General features: G+C 41.3%; 1 protein-coding gene across 2 annotated transcripts; it reads left to right on the forward strand.

The window, feature by feature from the left end:
- Positions 1 to 537: 537 nt before the first annotated feature.
- kif1ab (kinesin family member 1Ab) lies at positions 538 to 25,443 on the forward strand. 2 transcript variants are annotated; one of them, XM_087832554.1, is made up of 48 exons: positions 538 to 898; positions 1,990 to 2,164; positions 5,564 to 5,637; positions 5,886 to 6,065; positions 6,172 to 6,240; positions 6,496 to 6,674; positions 6,765 to 6,876; positions 7,189 to 7,266; positions 8,260 to 8,325; positions 8,420 to 8,437; positions 8,523 to 8,601; positions 8,694 to 8,772; positions 9,109 to 9,251; positions 10,513 to 10,712; positions 10,892 to 10,971; positions 11,779 to 11,854; positions 11,958 to 12,037; positions 12,133 to 12,239; positions 12,322 to 12,405; positions 12,540 to 12,720; positions 12,808 to 12,880; positions 12,983 to 13,073; positions 13,161 to 13,309; positions 13,746 to 13,924; positions 14,106 to 14,243; positions 14,327 to 14,445; positions 14,561 to 14,646; positions 14,784 to 14,919; positions 15,057 to 15,240; positions 15,577 to 15,667; positions 15,821 to 15,939; positions 16,026 to 16,081; positions 16,363 to 16,471; positions 16,591 to 16,657; positions 16,754 to 16,838; positions 16,937 to 17,042; positions 17,164 to 17,187; positions 17,330 to 17,444; positions 17,534 to 17,667; positions 17,958 to 18,019; positions 18,118 to 18,263; positions 19,327 to 19,515; positions 19,645 to 19,716; positions 20,352 to 20,461; positions 21,082 to 21,201; positions 21,333 to 21,525; positions 21,632 to 21,750; positions 22,007 to 25,443. In XM_087832554.1, the coding sequence occupies exons 2-48, from the start codon at positions 2,059 to 2,061 to the stop codon at positions 22,062 to 22,064; spliced, it is 5,121 nt and encodes a 1,706-aa protein (XP_087688680.1). In that variant the 5' UTR covers positions 538 to 898; positions 1,990 to 2,058; the 3' UTR covers positions 22,065 to 25,443. The 2 variants fall into 2 exon arrangements, with proteins under 2 accessions (XP_087688680.1, XP_087688681.1); XM_087832555.1 differs by having other exon boundaries at positions 539 to 898; positions 10,582 to 10,712.
- Positions 25,444 to 26,739: the final 1,296 nt, after the last annotated feature.

Below are 26,739 nucleotides of genomic sequence, written 5' to 3' on the forward strand. Positions count from 1 at the left end.
ACACAAAAATGATTTATTCAATGAAATTCAACTCATAATAATGTGCACAAACTATATTCAAAATAATCACAGCAACCAAAATGAAATAGTGGTGAACAAAAAAATATGGACACACCCAAGAGTCTATATAACTCCACCCTTCTGACCTGGTACCTTCTTACCACCAGCCTGAGAACAAAGAACCTAACAGAAAGTCATCCATCCATTAATCACTCCATCTGTCAAATCTACCAAATTACCACTGTCAGATGCTTTGGTGAATAGAGACTTCCTTTACATTCGTCTGTTTGTTTCGTTGCACAATTTCTGCTCAACTTTCATGTAAATGTTGTGCTTGAGTCGAGCTTTGTGTCTGATTTGTGTCTCTCCAAACCTCCAGACTCACGCTTTGTCAGTCATATTTGCGTCTCTGAGCTCTGCTGTGGTCCATCTCTTCTCCTCTCCTCTCCTCCTGTGCTGCATCGCTTTGCCTCGTGGCCGCCCGCCACTGATGATGCTGAAGCTGATGTCATCACCGCCTCCCAGCATCCCTGGCACAGCTGCACCGCCATTTTCCCTGCTTTCAGACTGCCTGACGGACAGACTGACGGCCGGCCGTCGGAGCATCCCGCACCCATCCTCCTGTTTATCCGTGCGGCACCCCGCTCCTCCCTCCACACCACTCCACGTCTCCCACTCTTTTCTAACTGACGCACCGCTGCTGAAGCTGAGGCACGGCGGATTATCCATGTATGGGTGCGTGAGGGGGAAATGATGCTGTAGGCTAACCAAAGGATAGAGCGAAGGACCAAAATACGAGCTGCAGAGGAGAATCGGAGGAGGCACCAGAGGATCCTGCCGCTGTTTTGAATGGGAAGGGGGATCCACCATTTGCGGCTGTCGAGTCTGAGTTGCTGAGGTAAGACACGGCGTGTTTTTTCAGGGCAATAATGGGTGTCACGCCTCGGTGAGGACAGGGTATTTTTGCGTGTTGGTCATTTCGAGGCTTTTGTGCGCTTAAGAGACGCTGCGTCAGGGTGTTTGGGGTATGATTCTGTGTTTAAAAAAAAAAACAATCAAAAAACACAAATCTGCCATCTTACTGAGTGAATTGGACGAGCAAAGGCGTTGATAAAGGCTGGGACTGTCATGTAAGCTGTAATAATGTGTGCTGACCTCCTTTCTGACGCAGTCTGGGATGAATTGGTGTCTGAGCTGTGTATGTTTACGCGGCCTGTCGTCGAGGTGCGGCAGGCACAGCAAGATGGAGGAGACATTATTTACATGGCTTAGGAAATATCCAGGAAATGTCATCGGTTAAAATTCTTCTCATCCTCAAATTTATAACGTATCAATAATGGCTTATTGTTTGGATGTTAAGCAAGATTTACCCCCTTGTTAATCGACTGGGGCTTGGATGTGACGGTGGATGTTCGGTGTGCTGTCTGGAAGCAATGATACGTTTATAAATTATTGTAAATTAGCTCATTAACTAAGAAAAAAATTTGTAGGGGTTAGGAAGAAAAATAAAATGGAATATCGAGCTTATTTTGGAAGGCGCAGTGAGAAGCGCCTCATATTTCAGGGTTGTGCATTATTTTCATTGATTTGAAGCAGTCAGGCCTTCATCCATGGCGGCGTTGCTGGAAGGGAATAAGCAGCCATTTTACTGTAGAATTGCAGAGACGCTGATGATCATCCTGCCAAATGTTGGTCCAGCCATTTAGTCAGTAGGAACTGGGTGTTTCTGCCTGAAGACAAACTGACTGTGATTCAGGGCCTAAAAATGGAAAATGGTGTCATGTGTATGTCTCATCTGTTTGTGGCTAAGAAAGCTGCATCACCATTATTAAAAAAACAAGAACAAAATGACAAAAAAACAAGTCAGAAATATTTAAAGATAATGTTTAATTCCTGGATTAAATTCTATAATATGGAGTCTTAATGATTTATGGTGTCATATGTGCTGTCACTGCTAATGAACTCCTCTGTCATTGTCTACCTGTGCAGGTGCCAGGTGCGCACTGGTAGCCACGGGGATCTCCAGCTCTTCTGCTCACTCACACGTAGACCTGCAACATGGCGGGGGCTTCCGTGAAGGTAGCGGTGAGGGTCCGACCCTTCAACTCCAGAGAGATCGGGAAGGAGAGCAAGTGCATCATTCAGATGTCTGGGAACACCACGAGTGAGTATACGAGAGTTCAGCTGGTAGCGCCGAGACTTTTCAGTGAAGATTTAGTCAGCTTGACTTTAATGTTTGAGAGTTTAAGTATGCCTTTTAACTGAGAGAGGTGCTTAAAATGTAGTTATTATGCAAACTTATAAAGTAGATTTACACATTTCAAGGTTAAAAATAATCCTTATTTATCTTACACTAGGTGTCAGTTTATCTGCTTTCTGAAACTACACATTTTAGCTCATTTGCCTTAAAGCCAGCCTGTGAGGTCTGAGTCATCATAACCCTAACTCTATGAAAATATAATTTGTTTGTCTGTGTGTGTTCTCCCCAGTCTTGGCAATCAAGTAAAAAAACAAACAAACCCCAAAACAGTTCTTCTACCCGACAGCCATCCACTATTCACATTTGTTCCAGAAGAGTCATTTTTCTTTTCTCCAAAATACAGAATTAGGGTTGGGTGAACGCTTGACTCATCGCCAATGATGATGTAGATCTCGGAGGGTTAAGTCCACCCTCCCTTTTAACCCAGCTTTCTTCTGATTGGCTGCCCCTCGCAAAATAAAAGGTTGGAACAGCAAGTGGATAAAGTATCTTTGCTCACAGCCTGTGATGACCAAATTCAGACTATCCCCTTTCAATGACATCATACAGAGCCAAGAGTAAAAAAAAACTCTCAGCTCTGGTGCTCTTTATTTGAAACTGTATCCACACGAGCATCCAGCCATGTAAGAGAATATGTATGACCAAAAAAATAGGTAAAAGCATTAAAGACCCACTTTACTGAGGATCTAACACTGAATATGTTGACCCAGTGGCACTGCTTTAATTGAAGTTTACCTCAATTACTTAATTATTCATTTCCTCATTGACATTTTGATTAATTAACTTTTATAGTCCTCTTTAAAAAAAATAAAAAATCAAAGCCCTCAGGTGTAGGTGTAGAAATGCAGCATGAGGTGGAGACTTAAACCTGTGGTTCACTTAGACTGAAAAGCACCAGAGAAGCACTGTGATGTGCATTTAATCTTTGTGGCCTTTTTTGTGGAAAAAAAGACAAATTATTATTAATTGCAGAATATTTACATGTGTTTTGTCTTAAAGATCAGTCGACTGAAAGCTCTATACTACATAACCACCAACTTTAAGTCAAGTTGTGTAATTTTCCAGGACAAAATACAAACAGAATACTTGGAAAAATGCTGCAATCTCTAAAACAAAAATCCCTTAATGTAAGAGATTAAAAAAAGCATTCAGCATTTCTGACTAGTTTGTATGAGGTGTTTATGGAGCATTTTTATTCTGTTTGTGCTTCAGAATAACAGGCTTTGTGTAAATGTAGGCATAATTAATAACACGAAGAATATTGAATATTCATTTTTAATTGGCCTGTAGGATAAGGCTGTTCTTAGCTTCTTAATTTTACAGTAAACTGATTATATAGCGCTCTATTTTTTAAACAGACAGAGCATATGACACGTGTTTATGTGAATAATTACAGCAATTCGATTCAGTGATTACGAGGTTGCGTCTGAGGTGCTTCATTGAAAGTCTGAGTTGTGTTTAAAGTGATCCTCTGATGCTGTTTTGGTCTCATTTCTGTGACCCACTTTGAAGCATTTTTAGTGTTTCACCTCGTCTCGCGGGCTGCATTGTCCTGCGGCGATATAACAGCGGGCAGGGAGGCATGCAGCATTTTGGCAGCTCGAGAAGGAAACAAAAGCTTCAGTCAGGCCTGAAGCCCGTCAGTGTGTGTAGGACGTAGCGACAGCCGCAGCTCTCTTCTCTCATCACACGAGCTGCATGGACCAACAAGGGCCTGTTGTTCTGGTCGAGTCCAGACCCGAGGTCAGCTGATATAAGGGTGCAGGAGAGAGCAGGGGCATGTCAGCCTGCTGTGCCTGTTTTTAATGACCTCATTAAAAGCCAGAAGATTCAGGCTTGCATTACTTCAGCTCGGTAACTTCACATGTATCGAGTGCTAAGAGCTTTCGCTCCTCTTAACAGGACTGCTTCACTGACGCTGCTGCTTTATTGAACTCGTCCACAAGGGGTGATACGGTTTATTTAATTTGCAGCCAGAAGAGCAGCTGCTCCTCCTCAGTAAAGAGAGCTGTGGTGTATAATTACAAAAGCTGTTATTGAGCAGAACTGTAAATCCTAACTGATCCAGAATGTTCTAATTTCTTGTGTTTTTTGGCAAACATAATTCAAAGTGATAGAAAAAAATATGCTTACTGGACACTTTACTAGTGCCAAGTTGTTGTCAGAAATGCCTTAATGGCCTGTGGCATATATTCAGCAAACTACCATCAGAATGTGACAGCGGATATTGAGACTCATCAGACCAGGAAACGTTTTTCCAACCTTCAATGGTGACAATTATCCCATTTTGGTGCGCTCAGTTTTCTGTTAAGCTGACAGATATGGAAACCAGTGCGGTCTTCTGCTTTTGCAGCCCAGCTGCTTCAAGGTTCCCCATCTAACCTTCCATTCAGAAATACTCTTCTGCATACCTTGGTTGTTACAAGCTTTTATTTGAGTTACTGTTGCCTTCCTATCAGCTCGAAGCAATCTGGCCATTTTCCTCTTTGACCCTTGCCATTCACTGAATGTTTTCTGTGTTCTGGGCCATTCTTTGTAAACCTGGGGATGATTGTGTGGGAAAATCCCTGGAGATCAGCAGTTTCTGAAATACTCGCACCAGCCTGTCTACCAACAACAATACCACATTAATAATAACTAAATAACATTTCTTCCCAATTTTGATACTCAATTGCAGCAGGTCATCTTGTCTACAGACATAAATGAGTTGCTGCCATGTGACTGAGTGATTAGATATTTGCATTAATGAACAGCTAAACATGTGTTTCTAATAAAATGGCCAGTGAGTATGCATGTTAATGTAAAATAAAGGTTTTAAACAAAACATTTATTTATAATAAGAACTGGATTGTAATTATCCGTGAAATATGCATAAAAAAGACCAGTAAATAATAATACAAATGATAAGGCAGGACTTGAACTAACTGTGGGGGAAACACACACACACACACACACACACACACACACACACACACACACACACGCACAAACATTAGTATGGATCATTATTGGACACACTGCTCTGGGTGGAAATAATCATGAAAATAAATAAAAGAAGAAAAAATCAAAGCTAACCCACGAGCATTTAAACACAGCATGCATATAGAGTGTGTGTATGCAAGAAAATTAACCGGTCACAAAGACTGTGTGATAAAATACTGATATAGATTCATAGCGGATATGAAATTTTTCACAGTTTTCTTCTGGCTTACTGTATGTAAACTAAAAAAGCCAGATAAGGAAGACAGAATGAAGAACATTCAGCTTTCGATGCATCTAACAGATCTGTTTTGATCTTTTTAGCAATCCTGAATCCAAAACAGCCGAAAGAAAACAAGAGCTTCAACTTTGACTTTTCCTACTGGTCACACACCACGGTGAGTCTTACAGCTTTCATCAAAGGAAATACATCTGCATTAGAAAATAGAAGGCTCTGCTCTTAAACAAATCCCCAGTGAATAATCCCTCTAACTTTTCTTTTCTTTTTTTTTTGCCTGCAGCACACTGTTTGATATAATGTTTGAATAATGAATATTCATGCTATTAAAAAATGCTAATTTTCAACCCCCCCCCCCCCCCCCCCCCTCCCCGCTTCGTTATCACTCCGCTATCTCCATGTCTGCAGCCTGAGGACGTCAACTATGCCTCCCAGATGCAGGTGTACAGAGACATCGGAGAGGAGATGCTGCTCCACGCCTTTGAAGGCTACAATGTGTGTATATTTGCATACGGGCAGACGGGTGCAGGCAAAAGCTACACCATGATGGGCCGACAGGAAAAAGACCAGCAGGGAATCATTCCTCTGGTAAAGCAGGAAGCAGTTTTAAATACAGTTTAATGAAAGACAATTTTGTGCCAATTTGACTCCAACACAGCAGTTTGTAAAGTGACAGTGGCATTTTGTTTTCTAGCTGTGCGAGGACCTTTTCACCAAGATCAATGACAGCAATAATGAAAACAGCATGTCCTACTCAGTGGAGGTGAGTCATGCTAAACTCTGATATGCCTTTTGGCAGGCTTCCCTGTTTGCATTTAAAGAACCTTTTTCAGGTAGTTTGGCTGAAACATGTGAAACAGAAGCAGGTTATATTGGAATTGTGTTGTTTTATCAGATAGTCAGAAGCTAATTCATTCATTTTTAATCTTTTATTGTTCCGGTAGCAGCAAGTCACTTATTACAACGAATTAATTAGTCATTAAACATCTTTTATGACTGCCTTCTCTTCTCCCTGCAGGTGAGTTACATGGAGATCTACTGTGAGCGTGTGCGTGACCTGCTGAATCCCAAAAACAAAGGAAACCTGCGTGTCAGAGAGCACCCGCTGATGGGACCCTATGTTGAAGATCTATCAAAGCTAGCCGTCACCTCCTACAATGACATCCAGGACCTGATGGATTCTGGAAACAAGGCCAGGTAAAGTGTTAAATTTAAGATCAGTTGTTTAGATTTGATAATTGTTATTTTTAAAAACCCATGAGCATGTATTTTTTTTTTTTTTTTCAGGACTGTGGCTGCTACCAACATGAACGAGACAAGCAGCCGCTCCCACGCCGTCTTCAACATTATCTTCACTCAGAAGAAACACGACATGGAGACGGACAACACGTCAGAGAAGGTCCGGTGCAAATCACCCACAAACGAAGATTTTATTCTTCCATGCTTCTGACCACAAACAAATCAATAAGGAGAGTTGAGGCAGAAATGGTTTTATGACCTTTTATGGCCTGTTAGGAGGCCGTGTATGCGGTGCTGCTATCTGTTGAATGTGTTTCTGTATTGACTGGTAAACCACGCTTTACTGCCAGCTCTCCTTTTCAGCCCCGGGTGGATTGTGTTTGCTGCGGTGGATATTTAGTCCTTTTCAGAGAGGGTGAATTATTTTGAAAATATATATATATATATATATATATATATATTGTCTTCCTAGGTCAGCAAGATCAGTTTGGTTGACTTGGCTGGCAGCGAGAGAGCAGACTCAACTGGAGCTAAAGGAACAAGGCTGAAGGTGAGATGATGTTGCTGTTTCAGTGCTATGCAATGGCAAACAAGTCTTTTCTTGAAGAAGTTATTCATTTTCATCTAATTTCTCTAAATATTTGTAAAATTTGACAGAATAAGTATTTAATATTCCCTTTCAGGGGGTTTAATGGTTTTACAAATGATTTTGAGTATTTCATTACAGATTGTAAGGTTAAAAATATATATTTTATAATCTTCTAAAACAAAGGGCACACCAAGAAAAACACAATAAGTAACACACCAAAAATGTAAACATTGTGGAAGAAAATGATCATGGAAAAGTAAAAAATGAATAAATACACAAGGATAAAGAAGCAAAGTAAAAAACAGACTCCAGAGTTTTCTACAACAAAATAAGAAACATAATTTAAAGTTGAACTCATAAATATGCACTAATTGGTACCTAATTACATCTTTCAACAAACTGATCCATTTTCATAAACTTAGAATTAATAATATATAGCAGCGGGCGCTGATTTTGGACAGCCGTGGTTCTTTGAGCCCCGTTCTCCATGTGTCCGTAATGGGTTCAGCCGCATTCTTCCCCGACTCAGATGTCCCATCTTGAGCCTCTCCACCCTGCAACAATTTGCCAACTTCAATTGGAGTCTTCTATATACTCATCTCTCAACCTTATCTAGCTAGCTCACGTTATAGCAGCATTTATATAAAAAATAGTATAAACAATATGTGTCACTATACACCCAAGCCTGTTGCCATTGTTTAGTGCAGCATTTTACATTGATTTCATTTGGGGGTCAAATTTACTCCGCCATTGGTTCCAGGTATAAATGATTGAACGCCCCAATCAATTTCATCTTCTTTTGAGTTACATGACTTTTAAAATGCCAAATGAGTAAAAAAGACCCTTTTGGTGGTTTCAGTGCTAATTTGAAGTAATATATCTAAAATGTACTCATGATTAGATGGAAAAATACATGAAATGGCTGATTTCTATTTTTTGTGTGTGTGTTTGCAGGAAGGAGCAAATATCAACAAATCCCTGACCACTCTGGGAAAAGTGATTTCTGCTCTGGCTGAACTAGTATGAACTTTTATACTTTCCTAAAAATCTTACTTTAAAAACCTATTTTGTGTGTTTCAATTACAAATGCTGGTGTTTCTTCTTCTCATTTTAGGACTCTGCACCAAACAAGGTTAGTATACAGCAGCACACAGGGTATATGGAGCAGATTTCTTTAGGGTAAACTTCAAATATTATTGTGATTCCTTTGTTGATAGAACAAGAAAAAGAAGAAGGTGGAGAGTTTCATTCCCTACAGAGACTCGGTGCTCACATGGCTGCTGAGGGAGAACTTAGGTATGCAAATGCAACCAGAAAAAAAGAGGTTTTAGCATAAGAAAAAGATTTTCTGTGTTAGTTAATGAAATATATTTGTGTATCTGTTTTAGGAGGAAACTCTCGCACAGCCATGGTGGCTGCCCTTAGCCCTGCTGATATTAACTATGATGAAACCCTAAGTACTCTCCGGTAAGGAAAATATATTAAAGCTCTGTTTTTGGGATCATTGAATTTGACATTTTTCACTGTAAATGCATTTTAAAGCTAAAGTCACACTGTCATACTGCAGGGTCAAGCAAATGAATAGAAGTGCTGATTAGATTAGATTTTAAACTCTGCATACATCTGCAGAAAAGTGGAGTTCATGTAGCTCTGGCTAGCAAAACCATTAATGAACACTTCACAAACGTATTTTTCTGTTCAACCAGCTGTGAGACACCATCCTCACTTATATTTCATATTATCTGCTCACTGTTATTCAGTACAGAGAGGCTGAGGAATGATAACTTATCGACCACCTTTTAGGTACGCCGATCGTGCCAAACAGATCCGCTGCAACGCCGTGATCAACGAGGACCCCAACAACCGGCTGGTGCGCGAGCTGAAAGAGGAGGTGGCTCGTCTCAAAGACCTGCTGTACGCACAGGGCCTGGGCGACATCATCGAGAGTGAGTGTCACAGCAGCTCACGCACACGTGGCACACACGTGCACGGGAAGCTGGTAGTTAAAAGCTTTTGTGCAGGTTATGTTTTTTCTCTCAGTACATTGAAGACAGAGGATTAACTTGGGATGTGAGCGCCACTCTCACACAGTCTCTTCTCTCCTCTGTCCTATCAGCGTATCGCTGCACTGGTCCTGTCATCACTGGTTTGAAATGTGTGTATAACTGTAGCAAGCCTGCGCTTTGCAGCTAAAAAGAAATGAATCCCGAGCCGACTTTCCTCCTCCACCACACCAGAGACCAAACTAACAATCCTGAGAGAGTGTACATGGAGTCAGACGATGCACTAATTGATTAAAAAAATAAAACGAACTTTACAGAACAACTAAAATGATCTTTGTAGTTAAAATCTTGTTAAAGCTGTAATCCATTGGCTAAGAGAAAAAAATGGCCTCCTTTCTTTTTTCCATGGTGTTACATGTTTCTTTTACTCCCCAAACCTCGAAATACTTTTAGCCACAAAAGTATGTGACCCCACAGTGATGCTTTGTTTAAGAGATGCCGATAGGAAAACAGCGGAAACTGTCAGATTCAGGGTTGTCTTGAATCTTGCTGTTATTTAACAAGATTAGTGACCATGGAAGAAAGGACTGACTGAGAGGATGCCATTTTAGATTGTGTTTTGCAGTCTGGTCCTCTGTGTGTGGAGCTGCTGCATTCGATGCTCTGAGTCAGGTGCTTAGAGGCCTGCACCGCCGGGATCTTTGCTACAAACGCTGTGCCAAACAGCTTAAAAACATCAGTTCTTCTTTCACAAAAATAAAAATCAACACTATATTTGGTCCTCATGCATTGTAGTGATGTATCTATTATTTTTTTAGTACACTTTGTCCTAACCATGCTTGCTTGCGAGCTTGTTGTGTGTGTTTGTTTGCAGTTCAGTGTCAGAAAAAAAAAATCCCTCTGGTATTTAGCATTTGTCTCTGACATTGTATGCCGTGTCAGTTTGAGTTGCTCTTTTTTTTCTCCGTCTGCGATGGCTTTGGAAAGCAAATACGTCTGCTTCTTTGATCCATTATTTGAGCTTTCTCTTCTTTTTTTGTTACCCTCCCTGTTGTTCCCTTATTTTATTTTTTTTCCTTTTAAATCCGTATCCCTGCGTGGTCCTCTCAATCCTTGATGTCTTTCCTTGAATACCTCGCGTCTGCTCCTACCTTCCTTCCTTCCTTCCTTGCTTTCTTCCATGCAACGCCTCTCTTTCTGGCAGACCTGTGCGATTACAAGAACTTTGTGAATAATCGCCAGGCTGTCAATCAAAGGGGTGATCTCTCCGCAGTGACCCACGCCATGACGGGAATGAGCCCCTCACCCTCGCTCTCAGCCCTATCCAGTCGAGCCGGCTCCATCAGCAACCTCCACGATCGCATCTTTAGCCCGGCCAGTGAGGAAGCCATTGAAAGGCTCAAGGTAGGAAAAAAAAGGGGATGAAGATGCATAGATAGAAAAAGTGGATCTGGGTTGTGTGAGTGGGAATGAAGGGAGGAGAGGGGCTTAAGCGTTTGGTGGGAAGACTCCTTGATGAATACGAGAATGAGCAGAGGTAATACTTCCGTTTTGAGAGCAGGCTGTTTCTCCATCACCAACAGGAAACCGAGAAAATCATCGCAGAGCTCAATGAGACATGGGAAGAGAAACTGCGCCGTACTGAGGCCATCCGTATGGAGAGGTTTGTCCAAGCTCTTTATGCTGTTTGATACTCTATGAATGCAAAACCACCTGAAATTATCATTAAATTTAACATTTGAGTATCTGCCTGGCTTTTCAAGGCAGTGCACCTACAAGTAAAAAAATCAATTGTCCATTTTTGATTGGACTTATTTCAAGGACATGTTACGGCAGTGCGTATGAGTGTGGCAAATTACACATTTGCCTAATGAGCAAAAGATCTCTGTTTTGATACCAGGAGGCAGTACAGATTGTTGTGTCGGGAATGCATTTTTTTTGCATGCATGCTAATTTTTTTTTTATTATACATTGTGGAATTTTCAGTAGAGGTTCACAATGTTTTTGGCCATATGACAAAAGCAAAATTAATTATTACACCATGAGATTGAGATCTCTGAAAGCTTTTAGTGAAATTTCCTGTTCATATCCCTCTGAGGATGAATTTCTCTCACCGGCAAGTGATCCAAACATCTTTCCTCACAACTGAAAAAGTCAAATATACAAGTTATACAAGTCAAATTTGTTTGTATAGCATTATCAAGCATAATTCAGATTGTTTTACATTGGACTACAGACATGACATGATATGCTTTTACCTAAAGTTTTGCAAATCATGGAAGTCATCGATTACAAAAAACAAAGAAGCACATGAAAAGTGTGAGATTTTATACAGTTTGTATAAGAAACACAAAACATTATGCATTGCATGGATAGACTGTCAGTTTATTGAAATAAAAAAACAAAATAGCATTATTGTAAATTATCATCTGAGTTCATGGATTGACTCCAACTCTGATTAACTCTGTAGAGAGGCACTGTTGGCTGAGATGGGCGTTGCCATGAGAGAAGATGGAGGCACAGTCGGCGTCTTCTCCCCCAAAAAGGTACAGGTCCTCAGTCTGTGCCACGCACTTGCCAAACAACTTCTCAACCTCTTGAACGATCAGACCAAACTCACACAAACACTGAAACACATTTCTCTTTCAGACGCCTCATCTGGTGAACCTCAACGAGGACCCACTGATGTCCGAGTGTCTGCTCTATTACATCAAAGACGGCATAACCAAGTAAAGAGTTCTATAAGTTCAACTTGACATGAAATCCATCCGGATACTGTGCAGTTTTTAGTAATTTAGATATATTTTTTTAAATCTTCCTTCAGGGTTGGCCGTGAAAATGCCAAAACTCGCCAAGATATTGTTCTTAGTGGCCATTTTATCAAGGATGAACACTGCACCTTCAGCAGCACCACCGGCCCTCAGGGAGAAGGTAAAGTCTCTCCCTGTAGACAAATCTGCTAAAAAGATCCGTCTTTTCAGTCACACGTACATTTAACGCTTTTCTGCAACAGGATGCATCATTCTTGACCCGTGTGAGGGAGCAGAGACTTATGTCAATGGCAAGAGAGTGACCTCACCTATTGTCCTGAGGTCTGGTAAGTATTAGATTGTCTTTGATTTTCTAATAAATTTGGCAAGTCCTGAAATATGTGTCTATTTAAGCAGCGGTGTAATTTTTAATGCTTGAGTCAGATGTTTCAACTTTCATGCTTCCTGCTGCATTTTTAAGGAAATCGCATCATCATGGGCAAGAGCCACGTGTTCCGCTTCAACGACCCCGAGCAGGCTCGTCTGGAGCGGGAGAGGACGCCGTGCGCCGAGACACCCGTGGAGCCCGTCGACTGGGCCTTTGCTCAGCGAGAGCTGCTGGAGAAACAAGGCATCGACATGAAGCAGGAGATGGAGCAGAGGTGGGTGCGGTCGCATGAGTTGTTTTATTGATATAAATATATGTCTTGGGAAAGTTCTTTGGTGTTGACGAAAATGAAATGTTGCAGGCTTCAGGAGCTTGAGGATCAGTACCGCAAAGAACGAGAGGAAGCCAGCAACCTGCTGGAACAACAGCGGCTGGTGGGTGCTCGCATGATCGCCATCGATCATAAAAATGACTAATCAGTTCTAGGTGTTATGTAAATCCGCACCTCCTGATCTGTACTGCATGTTTTCTTTCAGGACTATGAGAGTAAACTGGAGGCCCTTCAGAAACAGGTGGACTCTCGGTACCTGGAATCACCTGAGGAGGAGGAGGAGCCTGAAGAGGAAGGTGATACTATCACTTTAATTTTTTTTTCTTTTAGTTTTGGCATCAGACTTTCATTTTATTCACATCAAGTTCTCGTGTACCCTCCAGTGCCGTGGACGAAGCGCGAGACCGAGCTGGCGCTGTGGGCTTTCAGAAAGTGGCGTTTCTATCAGTTCACGTCCCTCAGGGATCTGCTCTGGGGCAACGCCATCTTCCTCAAAGAGGCCAATGCTATCAGTGTGGAGCTGAAGAAGAAGGTTAGATGTTATTATTGTTGTAAGATATATGCTTTGGCAGTGCAATGATATTTTTTGTGCTATGTTTCATTGCACATTGTGTTAATTTTGTTGTAAACAAAAAAAATGCAGGTCGTTGCTCTATGAGGTCTGAAAATCTTGATTGCTGGACTCGAATCTTTCATTATTTCCCTGACTTTAAATATGTGTCTTGTACTCATTGACATTGACATTACTGTGCACGTTGTTATTATTAGTTATTTATTTTTAACTAATAAAAAAGGCACATGAAGGATTTAGGTCTTTGACAGATGTCATATGTGCAGTTAAAGTATTTAGAACAAATACTACAATTTCTCAGCTGTTCAATTTTCTCATTTTCTTTTTGGATTACTCAAATAACTGTGAGCTGCTGTTCTAGTCTAAATTCTGATGCAATCTCGTGTTTTCTTCACAGGTGCAGTTCCAGTTTGTCCTCTTGACAGACACTCTCTATTCTCCGCTGCCCCCTGACCTGCTGCCTCCCAGTGAGGCTAAAGAGAGAGAGAGGCGACCGTTCCCTCGGACGATAGTGGCCGTCGAAGTACAAGATCAAAAGAACGGAGCCACACATTACTGGACTCTGGAAAAACTGAGGTACTCAGAGGCTTTGAGAGTCTGGCTTGAAGCTCGTTTCACGGTCACAATTTAATGGTCATCCCTGTAGAAAACAGCACAGTTCTTTTCATTCAAAGCACTGGTCAAAGTAGCTGACAGTTGATACACATATCTGCATGTCAGCAGATACTGACCTGTTGTTTTCTCCTGGCCCTTGTAGACAGAGGCTGGACCTGATGAGAGAAATGTATGATCGTGCTGCGGAGCTGCCCAGCAGCGCCGTGGAGGACTGTGACCACGCCCTGACGGGAGGCGACCCCTTCTACGACCGCTTCCCCTGGTTCCGTCTGGTCGGCAGGTCAGTAACATTCACAGATTTAAATTCTTTTACTGCACAGTGAGGACGCCCACAAACCCATCATCACTTTCCCTCCTCCTCAGGGCTTTTGTGTATCTGAGTAACCTGCTGTATCCGGTCCCTCTGGTGCATCGTGTGGCCATTGTAAGCGAGAAAGGAGAGGTGAAAGGCTTCCTTAGAGTGGCAGTGCAGGCCATCTCAGGTACAAATAAAAATTAGCTGTCAGATGCTGCACACATGTCCTCTTGTGCTGTTTTGTGTTTTAGGAAATGCTTGTTAACTATAAGCTTGGTTTGTGCTGTTGTGTCTCTATTTAGCTGATGAGGAGGCGCCTGATTACGGCTCTGGCGTGAGGCAGTCAGGCACCGCCAAGATCTCCTTTGAAGACAAACAGTTTGAGAAGGTACGTCTGGGCTGGTGTTGTGCAGCTGAGTCCTTCTTGTCAGATTAAAGTGGACATTTGGAGCCTGAAAAAAGAAATTCTAGTGATGTTCTGCTTGTAAAAAGAGGCAAAAGCTGATGATTTTATGTTCTGTTTAGTTTCAGACTGAGTCGTGTCCCGCAAATCTGTCGCACTCCAACACCTCGCAGGAAGAGCTGCGAATTGTGGAGGGAGAAGGACAAAATGCTGAGACTGGAATCTCTGCAGATGAAGTTAACAACAATACCTGTGAAGGTGAGTGGAGGGCGACGACAGGGACATGGTGGTCTTACTAGAAATACCTCATGAACGGAAATATATTTCCTAGCTGGCACATCTAATGTCAAAATGTCAATGCGTTTCTGAGTCTCCGCTTCTTCTGTGCCATGCAGCCACACTGGATGCTCCTCTAAGCCCAGTAAAGAGTTTAGGTCTGGGTCTGGATCTTCCTCTGGACCTGTCTCCAGAGAAAGCACTGTCCCACCTCAAGATCGGCAGCACTTTCACCTTCAGAGTTACCGTCTTACAGGCCTCGAGCATCTCTGCAGAGTACGCCGACATCTTCTGCCAGTTCAAGTAAGTTAAAGCAAAGTTCCTGGAGTAACATCGTATACCTGATGTGAATTTCATTTATTAACAGTTCTCGCTGAATGCCTCTCCTAGTTCTCTCTTTTGTCTTTATGCAATTAGATACAAAGATTTTACAAATTCTAACTTACATGTCACATGATTTAGAGGTTAAACTCTAATCAAACCTAATGTATTTTCTAATTTACGTATTAAAGTCTTTGTAATTTGAGAAGCTGACAGTGAAATAATCTGTGCTGTTGTTAGCCAGATGCTTTGGGTGATATAATGTGTAGGAAAAACAAAAAGGCAGGTCAGCTGATGAAATGACCTCACTGTTTTCAGCTTCATCCACCGTCACGACGAAGCTTTCTCCACTGAGCCGCTGAAAAATACCGGCAGAGGGCCGCCACTGGGCTTCTACCATGTCCAAAATGTAAGCAGCATTAAACGCTTATATTAACAAAGACAACTGATTGCCGTTACTGTTCACTTCCTCTTGTTATTTGAAATATTATGTTAGCAGTCCATTTCTACAAACAGCTTTCTCAAGGGTTCATTCGAGTATTTTTCTCTCTGCCTCCGATAGATCACAGTGGAGGTGACCAAGTCCTTCACGGAGTACATCAAGACTCAGCCCATCGTCTTTGAGGTGTTTGGACACTATCAGAAACAGCCGTTCCCTCCACTCTGCAAAGATTTAATCAGGTCAGGAAGAAATCTGACTGGGTGACTTGAGATAATTTGATGAAAAAAAGTTTTTCTCACAGTTTCATGTTGGGGTTTTTTTTCAGCCCACTGAGACCTTCCAGGAGGCAATTCCCTCGGGTAATGCCGTTATCCAAACCAGGTTAGCAATGACATTTCATGATGTATTTTATTATGTATTAACAATAGCCACCACAATCTAACTCCTATACATTAATCTAATGATCAAAAAAAGGGGAAATTAATAAATGAATGAATAAATGAATGAATGAATGAGTGCTCTGCAGGCTCCTCTGATTCTGCCTGTTTCCATTTTAATGAGATAATTATTTAATTAAATCATCTATCAATGATTTCCGTGTGTACTTGATTTAATATTCTTAGCAATAAATGAATGAATCTGCATCCTCTTCATTCATCCAGTGCCTGCCACCAAGCTCAACACTCTGACTCGCTCCACTGCGGGACCCTGTCACGCCAAATACGATCTCATGGTCTTCTTTGAGATCTGCGAGCTGGAAGCTAACGGAGAGTGAGTCCTGTCTGTTCCTGTTGCTGCTTAAATATGCAAAAGGGAAAGCATACACATGCATCTCACTTGTTATAATGTTATAATACATGTCTAAAAATGGATTATCCCTCTGCCTCCAGTTATATCCCGGCTGTTGTTGACCACAGAGGTGGGATGCCCTGCCATGGGACGTTCCTTTTACATCAGGTCTGACCGTGTTTACCTCTGCTGTCACACTGCTAAGTTCTTCATTTTAACCACTGAGATACTAAATCCGCTCCTCATCTTCTTGTGACTCCACAGGGCATTCAGAGGAGGATCAGAGTCACAATTGCTCACGAAACAGGAAATGATATTGAGTGGAAAGAAGTGAAGGAGCTCGTTATTGGTGAGTACGATATATATGGCCACGTTTGTCAGATTTTTACAGGAAGAGCTCAAAAATCAAAAAAATGACCTGTCTCATTGTCATTTATTTGCCCGCAGGTCGTATTCGAAACACGCCCGAGGCTGATGAGACCATCATAGACCCCAACATCCTTTCCCTCAACATCCTGACCTCTGGATACGTCTGGCCAAAACATGATGACAAGTAGGAATTTGCTTTTCCAGTCTTCCTTCAAAGCATTTTTCTCTTTGTTTGCTGAGTTTAAACTGTTGAAAGCTGGAGAGAAAGGTTTATAACTCACCTTATTTCTCTTTGTTAATCGCAGTGTCTCTCTGGGAGTTGATCACAGGTACCATCTTTTTCCATCTTTGTTTCTTAAAAACAACATGCAACAACGTGCATTTGTTCCTTAAGCTTTTCATGCAACGAAAGACTTTTCCCCATCGTAAACGTCACAAAAGAATGATAGATGCTGATTTTCCTCTCTGTAGAACTTTCTACCGATTCGAGGCCGCATGGGACAGCTCCATGCACAACTCTCTGCTTCTGAACAGAGTCACACCCTATGGGGAGAAGATCTACATCACCCTCTCTACTTATCTAGAGGTGGGAGAGTGTTCGTGCATCTTTCTGCAAAATTTAAATAATTTTTTTTTTTAAATTTACTTTATTAATGTTTTGTATATTTGGGCTAGATGGAGAACTGTACTCAGCCGACAGTTATCACCAAAGACTTCTGCATGGTGTTTTACTCCCGTGACACAAAGCTGCCGGCATCCCGCTCCATCAGAAACCTCTTCAGCACCGGCTGCCTCCGGCCCTCTGAGAGGTACTGGATTTTAACTAGGGCTGTCAAACATAAGGATGGGGGGCCAGAAATGGTCTGGCCAAGACTCCAATCCAGCCCACTGTACAACTTTAAAAAAAAAGAAGAAGGATATTTTCTGTGACTTAATGAAAACTTTCTATTTTTTAATAGAAAGTTGGGAGGCTGTGATTACACATTTATCATGTAGTTTCACTGGTTTGGCACCATTTCAGAGCAAAGTTCTCGGTTGATGCATGCTTCAGAGTTTGAGATTTAAGTTTACGACAATCTGCTCTGCTTTCTCTCCTCAGTAACCGTGTCACTGGAGTCTATGAAATCACTCTCTGCCACGTGGCTGACAACGGAAGTCCAGGTGAAGCAGAATTAAAATAAAAATCAATAATAAATGAAAATGACAAAAACGTTTGTTCGTCCTTTGTCGTTCTAAATGTTTCTGTTCCCCTTCGTCAGGCATGCAGCGTCGTCGCAGGCGCGTGCTGGACACCTCGGTGGCTTACGTGAGAGGCGAGGAGAACCTGGCTGGATGGAGGCCCCGCAGTGACAGCCTCATCCTCGACCACCAGTGGGAGCTGGAAAAACTTAGCTTACTGCAGGAGGTCAGTGGAATTATATTATAGTTTATTTTTACAGTGCTTACATCATAATAGTCTCTTATATCTTAGGTTTTTCTTTGGACATTGGATGCTTTTGCACTCTTTATCCGTCCACTCCTGGTACCTCATCATTGTGACTGGAGTGGGTTTTTTTTAACCCGGAACTATGAATCATTCAAGCATAAAAAGCAACTAACCCAAGTGATAAACCAGTGTTTACATATATTAGACAACTTAGGAAAGAAATAATTATAATATTTGTGTCTTCAGGCATTTTGTTACTAGCAGCCTGTAACAGAAGCACATCATTGGTTCCCATCTCTTTAGTTGATAGCAAGAAAAATCCCAAAGATAACATGGTTTCACTGGTATGAAGTTGTATTTTGCACCAATAAGATGAATTCCAGGGGGCCACAGTAAGACTTGGGGTTGTGTGCAGTGTGCCCGTAAAACATTTTGAGGAAACTGGACGTGTGGAGGACAGAAAAAAAGAAATGTCAGGCATAAAAACTCAGAAAGTCATGCCCTTATGAAATATGAAAAAACCCAGCAAAACCATTCTGAAGGAAATCTGGTAACAGATCTCGTAGAGTGATGAATCCAGATTAGACATTTGTGGTTCAAGTTGTCGTCAAAATGTGTGCAGGAGATCAGGAAAGAGGGACAACACTGAGTGTCTACAGCCATCTGTAAAACACAGTGGAGGCTCTGTCATTGTTTGGTGCTGAATCTCATCCAGTGGTATTGGAGATCTTGTTAAAACTGATGGAATTATGAACTCAGAGAAGCACCATCAGATTTTCATCCATCATGCAATACCATCTGATTGGCAACAGCTTCATCAATCAGCACAGGATAGATCCCAGACCTCAATATTATTGAAGGGGATCATCTTGACAATAGAGCAAGAGCCAGCCAACATCCAAAGAAGAGCTTTGAATATCCTTCAAGAAGCCTGGAGAACTATTCCTGAAGATTAGTGAAACGACTACCTACTTGACATATGCTAAATAAACTCCTGTTGGACTTTATCTTTCAAGTGAAATCCCCTTTCTTTCTTCTAAAGGTGGAAAAGACCAGGCACTATTTGCTGCTGAGGGAGAAGCTGGAGGCGACTCTGCATGCGGGACAGGATGCACTCTACAAAAATGGCGACATCATCGACTTTGCAAAGAGTCCCGTCCTCAGCCACAGCCCCAGCAGCAGCCCCGCCCCCGACAGCCCCAACCAGAGGCAGAGGGAGCTGGCTGCTAAGGTGACTGCTGCTCCCCTCATCTCTATTTTACACCTCAGTTCATTAGAGATTTTTTCCCTTTCTATTTTTACATACAGCTTCATCCAGCTTCATGCTTTTAAATCTTTTTTTATATTTTTCACTTTCCAGTGTCTGCGTCTGCTGATGCACACCTTCAACAGGGAGTACAGCCAGGTGAGCAGCAGTGCCAGTGAGAGCAAGGTGAGCCCCAGCCTAGGCCCTCTATAACCCAGTCCTTTAGTCCTTCTGAACCTAATGTTTACAGCCTTCACTAAATATTTAAGCCCCGCAGTCCTTCTTTCCAGTCACTCCCTCTGCTACATCTGTTCTCATTCTTTCATGTTTTTTAAACACTTCACACTTCCTTGTTGCAAAGAATATCATACTTTTCACTTCTCCTCTGTCTCTATAACCAGATGTAATGTTTAACCTGGCTTAAACATTACTCAGAGATAGTTGCTGGATAAAACATGCCTAATATGACCACCAGTACTGACTCAGGTCTACTGATTACTCTTTTACACCATGCATCCCTTCCTACTTTCCTCACCCCTCACTGTCCCTTCTTCTTAGACACTGTGAGGCTTCCACTTACTTAATAACTCTCCTGCATGTCCTCTTTAACATCAGCGAGGGGCTCTTAGACATACCAAGGATTTGTACCACAGTGCTGGTTCTGTAGTACATTGCTAGAAGATGACAAACTGATCAAGCTGTTCTCTGAATGCATGTCTGTGTCGTTTGTGCTTAATTGTTTGCTGGATTGTTTTGTCTGTGTTTGTCTCTCTTCTTGTCTTGCGTGTCCTTGCTGTTGCTCTGGCATGTGTGCATTTTAGCTTTCTGAGATGTCTGCGTCTCTGATGAGGGAGTCATCCTCTTCTACACTGAGCACGCTCACCCCGTCCTCGACCTGCCCCTCACTGGTGGAGGGACATTATGACATCAGGTGAGGAAAAAACGTCATTTTGAATACATCTTACTCGCTTTTTGGTGCTTTGTTCAGTGAGCAGTAAGTCTCATGTGGGGCCAGGTAGTATCAGTAAAAGCAAAATGTGGTTGTACTTTCTATAATGTGCAGCTGAGGAAACATTCCTCAGTTGTCCTCAGTTTTTTCAGTGTACGCTCTTAGATTACGAATGGCAGGTAATGCAAACACCACAGAAGACTTTTTTTCTGTTTTTTCAACAGTCACAACATTTAGCATAACTATGCAAAATAATTACTGCACTGTAATAATTAGAATTCAGAAGAAGGTATGTACACACACTGGCCACTTTGTTAGGTACACCTGTTCGACTGCTCTTTAGGTTAAGTTTTTTTCAGGGAGGGGAACTTTTTTGAAGTTCAGCTTTGTAATTCATTCACAACTGTCAGAAAAGTGCACTAAAGCCACCCTGTAGATTTTCATAGGAAGTAACCTGCTTACAGAGATACACCTTGTTGTTTTGTTACACATTGCAAATGTGTTTTAAATCAGAACTAAGAAAAGGGGCTTGAAATGTTTTCTTTTGTGTCTTGACCGTTGCTCCCTTTTTGATGCAGTGTGAACATGTTTGCGTTGTCTAGACACACTGATCCCAGTTCTGGAGCATCCACACCGGACCTAGATCCGTACAGCCCCGTGGACAGAAAGAAAATCCTCAGAGGATGCACCTTTGTTCCCGACATACAGGAGATTCGTGTCAGGTCAGATCACACTCGATACGTTTAATGCACCACCAGCTGCAATCACATGTTAAGAGGTCCTCTGGATCATTTTTCTTAGTATTCAAATCATGGGCCAGTTATTCATTTTGTAATTCTTTCAACATTCGCAGCCCTATTGTGTCAAAGAAGGGCTATTTGCACTTCCTGGAGCCTCACACCAGCGGCTGGGTGAGGCGTTTCGTGGTGGTGCGCCGGCCCTATGTGTACCTGTACCGCAGCGAGAGGGACAGCGTCGAGAGAGCCATCATCAACCTGTCATCTGCAAAGGTGGAATACAGTGAAGACAAACAGACGTTACTGCGGGTATGCTTCACTTCAGTCGTGAAACTCACTGCAGAAAAGACATATGACCATTTAACCGATAAATCTGAATGAGGTTTAGTAACCCCGGAGTATTTCCTGTCTTCAGACTCCCAACACGTTTGCTGTGTGCACCGAGCATCGTGGGATTCTGCTGCAGGCAGCCAATGACAAAGAGATGCATGACTGGCTGTATGCTTTTAACCCTCTGTTAGCAGGCACCATCAGGTGAGTGGGGGAGAATCTGTAAAGCATACAAATAGTTTACTATAGTTTACTATGAGTGAAAAGAGACCCAGAGTTTATATTTTGTCCACCTCCAAACACCCACACAAAGTTTTGACATTTTAATTATTCTGTTTTTTTCAGGAAATGGTCACTTATCCCCTAAAAATGAAACCTATTATTATATTGCTTATTAGATGCTATTTTTTCCCTTTATTTATCTTTCCTGCCTAACATATTCTTACTCTCCTTCTGTCAGGTCAAAGCTCTCCAGAAGAAAGTCGGTCCAGTCTTACCCATCGGCTCAGCGGATGTGAGAGTTGAAGGGGCCTGGCGAAAAACAGCGAACAAAACAATACAATCTAAAAGCTCAGCTCAACATCCTGCTTAATCGAGCATAGACCATATAGCAAACTTACACATAGAACCATTTAAATATCCCTCTATGTGATGACCGCCCCTGTCACTCACTCGCTCATCCACAAAGCCGACAAAAGCATTTTTTGCCATCACCACCACACTAACCCTGCATGGTGTTCTCCCTTACGACCTTTAGAAGAATTCCTAAGAAAATCTAACCACCCAAAACCCGTCACATAACTTACCTCTGCTGGGCGCTGGGACTAGTTCAGATTAGTTTTCATGTTTCCTGTAGATGTGTCATCTGTGAGGCTGCCAGTTTCCAGCAAAGACATAAGTCTCAGCTGTGAAGCAGACATTGAACATCAACCATTAACGGCATCAAGTGAGGGGAGGGGTAAAAACATCTTATTGGATGTTTTCTCTGTGTAGGTGTGTTAAGTGCAGCGATGATAGCTCCATATCCATCCTCCATACATATAATGTACATAATAATGTACATTGGCTTGGTGCTCTGCAGCATAGAGTATTTGTTTCACTGAAGAGGTTTCAGATAGCAGAGATTCATCATTGCTGTTGCTCATCATTTTAACCTTGAAGTAGCATGAGGAGGGATCCAAGCTGTTGTTTCTGTGTCTTTTTTTAAGATCTGGTTCTATGAAAACACGAGATCGTTTGCTAGATTAGGACGGCCCGTTCAGGAGAGATAATACGTGTCCTCGCCTTGTTATTGATATGTGCTTCGTCCTTCCTTTATTATTATTTATATTGTATTTTCTACATAACCCCTTGCAGGTATAACCCTGAAGGAAAATGTTTAATGTTGCTGTTGAAGCTCTCTGCACTGTATTTTATTGTGACAGGACCACTGACAGTTTTGTTGCATGGCACTTTATTGAGTTAATGTCTCGTACCATTTACTCTCTTATTTTAACCAAAGTGTTCTTTTGCTTTTTGTAATCGTTTCACTTACTGTGCATTTGTGTGCAAAGTTTTTTTATTTTATTTTATTTTAGTGGGATTTTAAATGAATAGTTTGACACTTTGGGAAAGTACTTTTCCTGCTGAGACTCAGATGAGAAGACAAAAAGCGCACTTATGATCCTGAAGCCAGCAGATTTTTTTAGCCTAGCTTGGCAAAAAAGTAGGAAACAGAAAGCTTGGCTGTGGCCGTTAACAAAAAGGGAAAATAGCACGTCTGAAGCGAACTAAATAGAACTTGTTTAATGGGTGACTAAATCTTGCATAAAGAGCTGCAAGCTCTTTATGCAAGTGAGCTTTAGAAGTGAGCTTTAGAAGTGCTAGTAGGTGATTTTGTTGCTTGAGTTAATCAGTTTTCACACAATAAATCCACATTTCTGGCAAAAAAAGGTGAATTTCCCAAAAGGTTACACTATTCTTTTAACCGATGAGTCGCACCAGATTTGATCTAATTGGGAGGACAACTGTACTGTGTGTGGTTGTCATTTTTATTTTTATGGATCAGCAGAGTTGCTCCGTTCGATAAGCTGACTTGTGAAGACTCCTCTTGTAGCTCAATAGAAAGGACAAAGTTATAATCGACCGTGGACCTTCAGTCTTTTTAGGGCGGTTGCTTCAAGTGGACGAGAGCGTTGTCCTAGCACCAGATAGTGCCTCCCTTTCTTCACCTCTCTTTTCTTTCTCTCCTTGATCCTTGTCTTTAGCATTAATGCTAAATAAAGTTACTCACATGCATTCATGATTAGCTTTTATGTAAAGTTATAGTAAATGCTATTAATCTTTTTTTTAATTTTCATTATGTATATCAATGTTTTGGAGAGTGAATATTATCAATGATCCTCTATAGCATATAGTTATTGCCTGTAACAGACTGTAAATGTTTCCTTTGACAGCAGTCTCCCTGCTAGCTTTTGTACCGTAGCTGCTCGTATTTGACAGCCTGACGCTTGTGTCGGACATCGGTAAAGCATGACTAACTTGATGTTGTCATGACAAGGAATGGTTTGTAGGTCTTTAAAAAAAAAATCTATCGATAATGTTGCTTTGAAATCTAAAACATCTTTATCTTGTTATGCAAGAGTGACAACATTGGGTCAAATTTACCGAGTAGGCATATAATGCATTCAACACAGGCCTGGTCAGCCAGCCGGTCTGCCTGTCTCATTTCCATTTAAATGATAATGATCAGTTTTCTACACTTTGTAAGCAGAATTTAGGACTTTGTGTGCCACAGGCCAGCCAACTTGTTGAGCAACACAGCCTAAATCATGTACAAGTTTGTAGAAAATCTGACTCTAGTTAAATTTTGCATTTTATTGCAGTTTTATTATGGGTTTTTTTGCCACTTTGGGTTTTTTTTTTATGTTACTCTGTCTGTAAGTAAAGAGTTAATTGAGTTTATTTATTGTTGAATGTGTTGGGTAGAACATGTTGTCTGCTGGTACAGAAGACAAATGGAAAGTTTTATTTGTAAAATATCAAACATAAATTATGTTCTTGAAAATTAATGCACTTACGCACAAAGCATCTTTATTTAATATGATTTTTGTATTAAGCATTTAGAAAATCTAGAGGACTTAATATATATATATATATATATATATATATATATACGTCAAGGTAGTCGATACACAAACACTGGCACATGACTTTCATGGCTTCCAACCCTAACAGTTGAAGAGTGTCAGAAACACTTTGTGAGGTAGTTTTAGTGTGCCTGCCAGTGATTGTTGAACGGCACATGAGTCGATCGTTTTGTTTTTCTTTTCCTTTGGCTGTTTTAGCTGTCACAACTGTGGATCAATGCATGCAGGTCCACTTATCTTCCGCTTTCCCCTCTCTCCTGCCTTACCGCTTGCTAATGACAACAGCTTTCCACTCCTGAAAGTGCTGCTTGTAAAGTATGTCATCCATGATCCCCGTAATGATTTACTGGAAACCTTCCTCTTGGCTCGTGTCTTGTATATAAATGGAGATTTCTGTGTTTGGGTCTCATTACACAGATGATATTAACTCTCTTTTACTCTGTATACCATGATGAATAAGAATAATTGACCTGCTGCTTGGTTAAGTGTCACTGCAGAGTACAGAGTGCGGATCAGGAAGCAGTTTCGGACCTCTCGGCTCAGTGTGAGTAAGACGGTCATCCTGGACTGGGTACGTGACCCCAAGTCTGTGCTCTTGCTTGGAGTTGCTTGACAGAAGCAGAAACAGGTCGCAGCCTGTGATAAAGTCTTAAACTCAGTGCTCACGTTTATCTTTTGAGTGTTCTGGAGTTCTTTCTCATGTCTGTGGACACATAACAAAAGTTGTCAAAAAAAGAATCAAGCAAATAAATAAATGTGTTGAAAAACGTGTCTGCATTTGAATCTTGTGTGTTTGATTGTTACCGTGCACAGTTTAAATCAATAGTTGGGTGTGGAGTTCCCCTGGGATCTATTCTTGGTCCCCTGATGTTGACTCTTGTTGTCCTAGTTGGATATTATTGAATATTTTTTGACTATCTGGTTACAGTGAACTGTAGGAGATCATAACTACAGTGGTAACACTTCACTGGCATCTATCTAATACTAAGTCGTGTGGATACATGAGAGATGTTTAAAAAATAAGTCTTACATTTTCCTCAAAGCTTTTATTTTCCAGTTCCACACCAATGCACATTATTTATTTGACATTATTATCAGTTCTTGGTCTCATACTAAATACATTTATACAAGGAATAGGTAACTGATTTTAAACTTTGATATACAGTAATATGCAGAAGTCTTGAGCCACCCCTAATTGCTTTTGATTTTGCTTCAGTAGCCAGACTTTCATATCATTTTTTAGTCATCCAGTCCTTGTGGCATTTTTTAAGCCACTTAACACTGACCTAGAAATCATTTAAGCATAGAAAAGGTGCCTAACTCGAGGGATGAGCCATTCTTGTGTCTACACATAACAGATAAGTTATTAAGAAGCAGTTTTGAATATTTAGGCACTTTGTTACTAACAGCCTGTCAGAAAAAGACACAGTTTGCTCCCATTTATTTAGTTAAGCACTGTTTGACAGGCATAAAATAGCAATTTTGCAATTACAAGGTGATTTCCAAGGAGCTGCTAGCAGAAAACTCAGCATGGTGTGCTGTGTGTCCTTACAAATTTAAGGAAAACAGAAACAAACCAATTTAGGTTATTTAATTTCAGTTTGTCGATTGCTTATCTCCAGCTAATCATACTTTTCTGACTGCCATGTGTCATAATGCTGTATATAACTGTACTTGCTCTGTCCAGTTTTGGCAGGTTGAACGTCTAAAGAGCCAGAAACGTGTCCGATAAAACATGACCCCAGTGAGAGACTGTTTTTGCTGACAGTGCAACCTGATAAATGGATAACATTATCATAAAGCTTTTCTATGTTCTTTTACATAATAATTTGTACTTTTGCTCAGGGTGAGCACATCTGCATGCCTTTGTGCAGCCCTCCATTATTGATCATGTGCTTACCATGTGCAGCAGGGCCAGTCAGGCTAATCCCCTGTAGGCAGTAAAACTGGGCTACACACAAAGGCCCTGGACTGGTTTAGCTGTTTGTCACCAAGCACCAACCAGTATCTTTATAAAGGTACTGTAGGTACTCACATGTTGTGTTGTAGTTCTCTTTTCATATCA

The sequence above is a fragment of the Neolamprologus brichardi genome, chromosome 18, assembly GCF_056152115.1.
Source record: "Neolamprologus brichardi isolate AB-2024 chromosome 18, ASM5615211v1, whole genome shotgun sequence".
NCBI classification, from domain to species: Eukaryota; Metazoa; Chordata; class Actinopteri; order Cichliformes; family Cichlidae; genus Neolamprologus; species Neolamprologus brichardi.